The 9090-nt window shown below is 37.8% G+C and overlaps 1 protein-coding gene across 1 annotated transcript in view; it reads right to left on the bottom strand.

Annotated features, from left to right (window-relative positions):
* Positions 1-1672: 1672 nt before the first annotated feature.
* Positions 1673-9090, bottom strand: part of LOC124162002 — an 84451-nt gene continuing 77033 nt past the window's right edge. The window contains exons 7-11 of the mRNA XM_046538310.1: positions 8229-8440; positions 7120-7388; positions 6393-6563; positions 4461-4691; positions 1673-3505 (exon numbers count right to left, since the gene is read on the bottom strand). Of these exons, the coding sequence (XP_046394266.1) occupies positions 3426-3505; positions 4461-4691; positions 6393-6563; positions 7120-7388; positions 8229-8440 (963 nt within the window). The 3' untranslated portion in view covers positions 1673-3425. The remainder of the gene's footprint in view (positions 3506-4460; positions 4692-6392; positions 6564-7119; positions 7389-8228; positions 8441-9090) is intronic.

Raw genomic sequence — 9090 nt, 5'->3', positions numbered from 1 at the left:
TTAACCGTATTGTAAATTACTTGCAACATTATAACCTCCTGCATCCAAATCAACATGGTTCCCGTGAAGGTCGATTGACAACTTCAGCTGCTTTCCAACTAATTCAAAGCATTTGCCAATCAATAAACAACCACCATCAGGTTATCGGTACCTTTTATGATTTTGATTTGATTGACAACATTGACCATTCTATACTATCTCACAAATTACTTGGTATGGGTATCTCTGGTATAGCTCATTCTTGGCTAATGTCATATCTGTCAAATCGCCAACAAATTGTTCAATGGAAAAGTAAATCCGAAATGGGAATAAAAAGCTTTAGATATACACCACTTGCAGTTAGTTGCGGAGTTCCCCAGGGTTCTACTATTTATAATTTTCATCAATGACCTACCCCTCTTTCTACCAAACAGTGATGTGGTATTGTATGCAGATGATACTTCCTCCCTGAATTCAGCAGTTACTCCAGAAGTTCTTTTCTCGAACACAAAAACCTCAATAATACATACATATGTCTCAATGGTGTCATGAAAACAATCTGTCCCTTAATATGTTTCAATAAAACATCCTTCATGCAGTTTCACTGCAAAATATCTCCTCCTACAAGTAGTCCACGGCTAACTCTAAACAACAGCATAGTTCAACGTTCATATTCAATTAAATTCTTGGGCCTCCACTTAACAGAGGATCTTGACTGGTCTACTCATGTTGAACATCTATCCAAAAAGCTACTATACTGGCATTTATATGATTAGGAAACTTAGACCAACTACCTCCGCTACCACACTAAAAATGGTGTACTATGCCAATGTCTATTCTCACTTGATGTACGGCCTAATTTTTTGGGGGAACACGACAGCAGCTGCTAAAGCTTTCTCATTACAAAAACAAGCTATCAAAGCCATTTTAGGTGTGTCCATTAGGACTCCAGGTAGGCCAATATTTGAAGCTCTTGGCATTCTTACACTCCCCTGTATATATATTCTGCAATGCTCTATGTTGGTTAAAAACAATCCTTCTCTATTCCCTCCAAACAGTGACTACCATTCAGGCAATACACGTGGTAGAGGCAATATACATGCATTTGGGCACAATTTAGAGCATTTGAGGCGAGGTCCTTTCCACCCAGCTTCCCAAATATACTACAATAAGCTCCCAATTTCTTTAAAGCCTGTCTCTTCTCAGGCCATTTTCAAAAGCAGATTATGTAAAATTCTTTGAAACAAACGGTATTACAACTTGACTGAATACCTGGAAGATATTCTCCTATTGATTTTTTGTGTATTGCATATATTGTAAATTTGTAAATTGTATTAGTATTGTATACAATATGTATGTTTCCAATTTGACGAGTTATATGTCACATGACCAGTGGAACAATAAAGTTTATTATTATTATGCATTGAATTTCACCTCTGTTCCCAGGATAGAGTTGGAAGTACAGTTAACTGTTAATAATTATATTCACTGAGAAATTAACTTTGTATCCCCTGACACACACAATGTATTTTCCAAACATATGAGTTAAAGTTCAAATGCAGCATAAATATTCCTCTGCAGACATTTGCTTTCTTTGCTATCTGTGTTCATTGATTACCGAGTTAATTTTTCTGAGGCTCATGACGCTAGATGTTAGACTAATGCGGATGGCAGTATGAGAGATGGAAACAACTATTATGAAATATGAGGTTTATTTATCAACATCATTACAGGGCTCAAAAAAGCATCAACACTTTAACGAGCCATAAAATTCATCAAAATCAACATTTTTATTAAAGCAACTTCACATCAAAATTCAGATGATTTCTTCAACTATAAAAATGACAAAATTACATAACATTCCTCCAAACTTATGGTTAACAGGTCAGACATCCTTAATCAAGCTTTTCCCTGAATAAAACCCATAAACACCAGCATTTTTACCTTAGAATAAATGTTAGAGCATTATAAATATCACTGGCAATTAGGCACATTATTTCTTCCTATAAATCAATTCAATTTGATTACAATAACACAAAAAGGGGCAATAACATAAAATGAATGAGGCAACGGTGATATGAAGAATGGTACAAGTATAAATTTAAAGGGTTAAAAAGTGACCTGACTGGGAATTGAACCCAGAGCCTTCCAAACACCTTAATCGGTGTTTGCATTCGGTATGTGACGTTTTTGCTGATGTTGCTTTTGCCATTTTTCATAACAAATTGCTCATTTAAACCTCGGCCTATCATTTTAAACCTTTTGAGATTTAAAGAGAAGAACTTTGTCTGTATTTGTCTGTATCTGACATCCAACATCTAACATGAAGAATTTATCTCTGAAATTATACCGAGATTAAATTAATTTCAAATTTGAAATACACTCATCCATTGCCAATGGTCTCTTCTATATGCTTTGACAATTTGATGTTGAAAACATAGATTTTAAATGAGAAATTTGAAGTAAAAAAAGACAAGTTGAGCAGGAGTGATGCGTCCTCTCAATGAAAAATTCAAATCACCACATCTCACACCAAGATGTACAAAAATATACCATGGTCCTCACTTAGCTCGAGTAGCTACTCTTTAAGTCCATACTTTCTCTTACATTTATCTTGAAAGAGAGAAAATATGCAAATGTATTCAGAATTCCATGAGTAAAAAAATAAAAAAAACACACAGGAAACCATACATAAACAGCTACCTAAATATGTAGACATGAAAGCATTTTGCCACAGTTTTTCACTTAAGGTAATTTCAAAAGTATAAAGACTGTCAATCAAGCTGGAAAAATACATTTGATCACATATTCAAGAAGCAAATAAATATCATATAAAAACAAACCTCATTTGATTCATACATAAAAAATTGATCACATTTGCAAGAGGCAGAAAAATACAATTAAGATTTTTACAGATAACTTAATATTGAAAAAATCAAAAAAACATACATAAAGTTATGAGATCTAGAGGTTTTGCTGCTAAAATAAAATATTAATATGAAGAGTAAAATCTTGCAAATGTTAATTTATGCTACCTTTCAATTACAGCAAGTACATGATTCACGTAAAGCATATCAAAATGCAGAGTTTCGATGCATATAGTCTAATGTAAATAAGAAACCATGAGTCTTTTCTTCAAGCTGAAATCAATATTCTTCCTTTTCTCTCTGATCTTATTCAGAAATTTATTTGTATGAGAGAGAGCAAATTAACTCTCGCCACTGATCAGGAGAGAATGAGGATCACACAAAAATACTCGTGAAAAAATATTCAACAATTTTTCACAACATTCTTCCAATCACATAAAATTTTTTGACCGCCACAGAAATTGGCCAGTCAGTGCAACATGACAACCATTATCGCAACAGTTCATGCTTTGCTGCACACGTTGGGGATCGAGTATTCTTCTCATCTTACACACAGATGCACACATGCATTCCAACGTCTCAGTACCTGCTTTTCCTGTCGTCCCCTTTGCCATTGTGGTAAACACGAAGAGGCGTGTAGTTCCCATTAGTAGTTGGCCCTGTGAGAGGAAAGAAAAGCTGATTTAGATGTCAGCCACTGCAAATTTTTCTCTCACTCCCCAGTTTGCACAGCACTGAAGTGGAGTCCATAGAGATACATAGATGAAGAAAAAGATTCTTCTTGGCAGTGGAAAGGGTTGAAAACCATCAACATTTGTGGGGATGAAAAATAAGTTTTCACCTAATTACATAACTATCCAGATAGCACAAAGTAAGAGAGTTATCGGTTTCTTTTGGTTTTGAAATGGAAAAACATGATAAACAGCTTGTCGTAAGCTAAGACACTAATAAAAGGCAAGGATAAGATTTTAGGGAAGAATAGGTAAGGAATGCCTTAAAATATCCTCAGGTTAACATACGTAGCTTCGGTAGGATGAGCACCAAAGGCAGCAGAACAGCGTACTACACATGCTACACTACTATAAGAGATTTGTCTGCCATGAATTTAAAGCCTACCAGTGAAATTCAGTGAGTCTTTATAACAGCTGAACAAATGATAATAGATTTTATTGTAAATTGAAAAAAAAGTTAACAACTGCAAGCAACTTGCTGGTGAAGATGCAAAGCATAATATAAATACTTTTCCTCATGGAGGAAAGAAAAAAATAACAACAGGGAGAATCGATCTTGTTACCTACAACTCATCAGCTGCGCTAACCACTTAGTCAGATAATGATGTAAGGCATAGGTACCAATTTAAAATGTAATTCTTTAGAAAAACTTAGATGCTGCGTGCATTAAACAATATGAATTCATTCAAGGTCCACACAATCTGACATTTATGAATTTTAACTTCATAAAAGACACCCATTTTAACGATGAGGATGCAATTTAAATTTGCAGGAGAGCTGCTATGTGCCCTCCCACTCATGGGAGAGAATTTGGCACATCCGACATTGGTTAATAAGACCTCGGCTTGCACCAGGTAATAGAAAAATAAGAATAAGAAATCACCTTCTTGGCCTGCTTCGGGGCCTGGTCCAGCCCATGCAGGGCCCTTGGCATTGGGCCCACCAGACCGTGAGCTGCTGCCTCCTCCGATGCAACGGGCCTTGAGGAACAAGTGGTAAATGAGGAAGTAAAGCGACGCCACCAACGCAGACATGAGAGCGCCTCCTTGCAGGAACACCTTCAGACTGCTCCCACCCCACACAAATGCACCAATCACAGAGCCCAGACAGCGACCTACGAGAAAGTGATTCAAGTTTAAGGACACTCGAAATTCACACACAATGTAACGCACTATACATACATTAATTAATCAAGTAAGCAAATTACTTTGGTGGTTAAGTAATATACTACTTTAATTTCTAATGTTTTATGCTAAACATCAGAACAGCATAAGTAATGCTGGATAGAGTCATTTAACAATAATTACATTGTGCACTGAACATTAATAAGTTCACAATTTATTTCTGAAACAGTTAAAATTCCTTTTATTTAATTTCAACTGAGCATATATAACTAAAATAATATTTCACTATTTTTATTAAACATACTTTTTGGGCCACTTAATGGTCTTTGTTATTTTATTCCATTTGATCCTTAAATTATAATGACAGCAATGCTACAGATAAATCAATATCCCACCTGTTAGCACCTACGAATCTAATGGAATCAGAATCAAGAATTGGGAATTGATTTGAAAGAATCGCAATTGGAATCGAAATTTAAAAAAAAGTGGAATCGACTCAATCGCGTCATAGATATCTGCCGTTAGAGAATTGATTTCAAAAATCAAATTAGTTATGACGAGCATTGTACCAAAAGTAAGGTTCCCAATGAGCTACAATGTTGAGCGAAGATGCTAGGCTAAATTCCACAACTGTGCCGTGCTCAGTGGTTCCCCTGCTCAAGAGTCTGCCAGTCCACGATTCACTGTGTCGCTCATTATTGGCTTTGCAACTGTCAGCAATGAAAGTGTTCATCGCCATTCCCGCCAAGTGTGAGGATCGAGCAGTAATCCGATTTCTCCACGCAAGGAAGTTACCGCCCGTAGAGATTCATGGGCAATTGATTGAGGTTTATGGTGAAGAGTGCATGTCCATTCAGCACGGCTGCAAATGGTGCAGGGCTTTTGCTGAGGGTCGTACGGAAGTTCACAATGAAGAACAGAGTGGAAGACCGCCGGTTTCGGATGCAATTGTCCAGAAGATCAATGGTGAGCTGCTCAAAGAGCGGAGGGTCACTATCTGTGAATTTGTTGAATGCATTTCTGAAGCTTCCCACAGCACAATTGAAAGAACTTTAACAGAAACATTAGGTTATCACAAGATGTGTGCTTGCTGGGTCTCCCAGATGCTGACTGATGGACACAAGGAGCAACGCCTTGACTGTGTTCGCAAATTTCTTCAACAAAGAGAGGGGGGAGGCAACAAGGAGAAGTTGATGGAGTCTATTGTCACCGGAGATGAAACATGGGTGTTCCATTACAACCCCAAAACAAAACACTTAGTTGGCAAACACTTCAAGAGCGACGATGAAGTCCGAGCAGAGGTCACACACTTCCTCAATGAGTTGGCGGGAAACTTCTTCAACTTGGGGATACAAAAGCTAGAGCACCGTCTTCAAAAGTGTGTCGAAAAAAATGGAGACTATGTTGAAAAATAGGTAAAAGTGTAAGCTTTTCAATGTCGTGAAAATTAATAACAATTAACAAAGTTTTCTATTTGTAAAAAATATGGGAACCTTACTTTTTGTATAACCCTTGCATTACTGGAAAAAAAAAGTTATCAATGCAGCCCAAAGTGTAGCGTATAGTACCACGAATGCTTAACATGACACACTTAATGAACAAATCTTCATGTGTAGGGAGGAATAACAAAGTGCTGCAATAATAAAAGGCTCTTTGAACAAATAAATAAATTTGGCAAGCACTGTACTCACCGATACAAAAGTGGGCCATGACAGCAGCCGCCTGAGCCATCCCTGAGAACCTGGGAGGGAACAAGAGGTGTGCGTAATGCACAGAGGTTGCCCACGCAAGTCCCACAGCCACAGGCGCTCCAATGGCCTCCGAGATCAGGACCCACCATCCGTCATCAACAAACGAGAAAACTGAAAAATACACAAGAGTTGTAATTAAACATTTTAAAAAATCAATCCCAATAATAAGGTTTTCTGAAACTTTAAAAAATAGTAGCCAGTTGCTTGGATTTGATTGGCTAGGGTAGAGCTCACCCCGGACTTAGCCACTGGGTTCACTTATTCAGGGTAGGGGAGGAGGGTGCCCAGGGCCACCTCGCACTTCAACGATTTTTTATTCGTGGGTGGGGTCTGAAGGCTTCACTCAATTCCCTTTTATCTGCAGCCAAGCACTACACACACTACCCCTGTCTAAGCCTTCGGACTCCCACAGACAAAAATCTTCCACGTGAGAGGTGGCCCAGAGAAAGGAACTGGCCCCCCCTAAATGCGTGACATTCACAAGCTTGCGACTAAGTCTGGGGTGAGCTCTAGCCTCACCATTCCAAATCAACCTTTGAGTTGTATGACTGAGAGAAGGGACATGACGGAAATTAAAAAAATGAAGGCTTTTACAAGTGACATAACAGGTAAACATTATAACATGTAAGAAAAGACAATGATTGAGAGATGAAACAATATAACCCACCTGCATAGCGAACAATGTATAGGGTAAAGGCAATGATAAGGAGATTGGCATGTCCGCATATCTCAATTATCTTCTCAATGTGCCACAGAAGTGGTATGGCTGGCAGTGCCGCAACCGTCATTATGACACCGACGAGCATGAGGAGGGACGAGAGTGGATGGGGTGAGGGGAACCAGCCGTCAAAGACAGCCTCTTCCGCCGACAGGCTCTCGTTCGTCATGTTCTGCGAATCAATCTCACCGCCAAGAGCCATCATGTCAGACAAGTACCTAAAGGAAGTTGTTAGAAGGACACACATAATGATAGTTCACTAGACATTTTATCATAACACAAATAGAAATACATAGCATTATTATTCCAAAAACAAAGTCCCTTGGAATATAATTTAAGAAAAATTCCACTTTCGCATAATTTGTACCAGATGTATTTTAATGTAACCATCTGTAATAATGAGCATATAAATATAAATTATTGGCAAAAAAGAGACAATTTTTACATAGACACAAATTATCATTCAAGACACAAAGCAAAGCAAGCACACAGTATAAATATTCACATGAGTCATCACAATAATAAATTACCATCAAAATTTTAAAAATAACTAGGGCTAGCAGACACAATCTGGAAAATTCTAGACATTCCCAGCTTGCTATTTAAAATCCTCAGTGCTTGCTCTTTTCCGAGTTTTTTGCAATCTCGTAGTTGCCAAATCAGCAACAAATATGGTCTATCGTGACTGAATACAAGGTATATTTTTTCATGAAATTCTATTATGATATGCGTCAGTAAAAAGTGAACATTTTGTGATGATTTTATTTTACATGCAAGTCAATACTTTCATCTATTTTTCAAAATAATTATTGTCCCCAATATTGAGGCACTTACCAAATGAAAAAAAACACACTTTGTATTCTGACATCACAGACCATTTTGGCTGACCTTCAAGATGGTTCCTCCATTGCTAATGCACAGAGTGTCAAAAAGAAATAGATCTGTGGGTGCTATTCTTTTTCATCAACTTTCTGCACCAAATTGTCACTAGCACTATACATATTGTACATAGACTGTTGAAGCTGGAGAAGAAAAAGGAGCTATCCGCTAAGGCTCACCATGAGGAGAATGAGTCCAGTCCACCCCAGAACATTCCAAGCAGAATTAGAACGAGCAGCAAGGCGACCGCTTCGCACAGGTGGGTCCTCAGGTGGGACGGAGGGTACGGGCCGAGTCTGGGTCGTGGCTTGCGAGTGCAAGGGGGGTCTCCAAGGGCAACGAGGCTGCCCTTAGCCTCTCCACCCGTCTCCTCACCCAACAGGATGGACACCTGCAACACCACACTTCACACTCAGGGAGGAACTCATTGCTACTCCTTGAACTCATTGTCTGCTGACACAACTGTTGCGGCAACAATGCAGACTTTCTGCTGATACCTCCTTAACAATCAACCATTGAGTCAATGTATTGTGCATACAACGCCATTTTTTCTACAGGGATATGGACCGGCATCTGATCTCAACATGTTGAGAAGTAATCTGCCTGCACCCACAATTGCAGAAATGAGCCCAGTAACGTGCAAATATCTTTCTAATTGGACTTCATATGAAATTACTGAACCATTAGAAAATCAAAGGTGTTAGAAAAGGCACAGTTTTTTGTGCACATTTTTACAAGCTGTGCATAATTTTAAATGTTTATTTGTTAAGAATGGTTGTTCATAATTTAACAAAATTATTTTGAGGAGATGTTTAACATCACTTGGGAATACACCATAATTGTTAATGCAAAATATGTATGAGAAAATGATAACAGTATTAAAAAATTCCCATGTCAAAATCTAATTTGATCAGTAGGGGGACATCCTTTGAAAGGGCATGATAGTTGATTCTTGAATGCTAATCATTCAGTAATTTATTTAGAGAATGAAATATATATACTATGTCATTCATTAATTACTTTTATTAATTAAAATTTAAA

Source organism: Ischnura elegans, chromosome 7 (genome assembly GCF_921293095.1).
Source record: "Ischnura elegans chromosome 7, ioIscEleg1.1, whole genome shotgun sequence".
Taxonomy (NCBI): domain Eukaryota; kingdom Metazoa; phylum Arthropoda; class Insecta; order Odonata; family Coenagrionidae; genus Ischnura; species Ischnura elegans.
The sequence above is the reverse complement of the archived record's forward strand: the minus strand, read 5'-3'. Positions and strand labels throughout refer to the sequence as shown.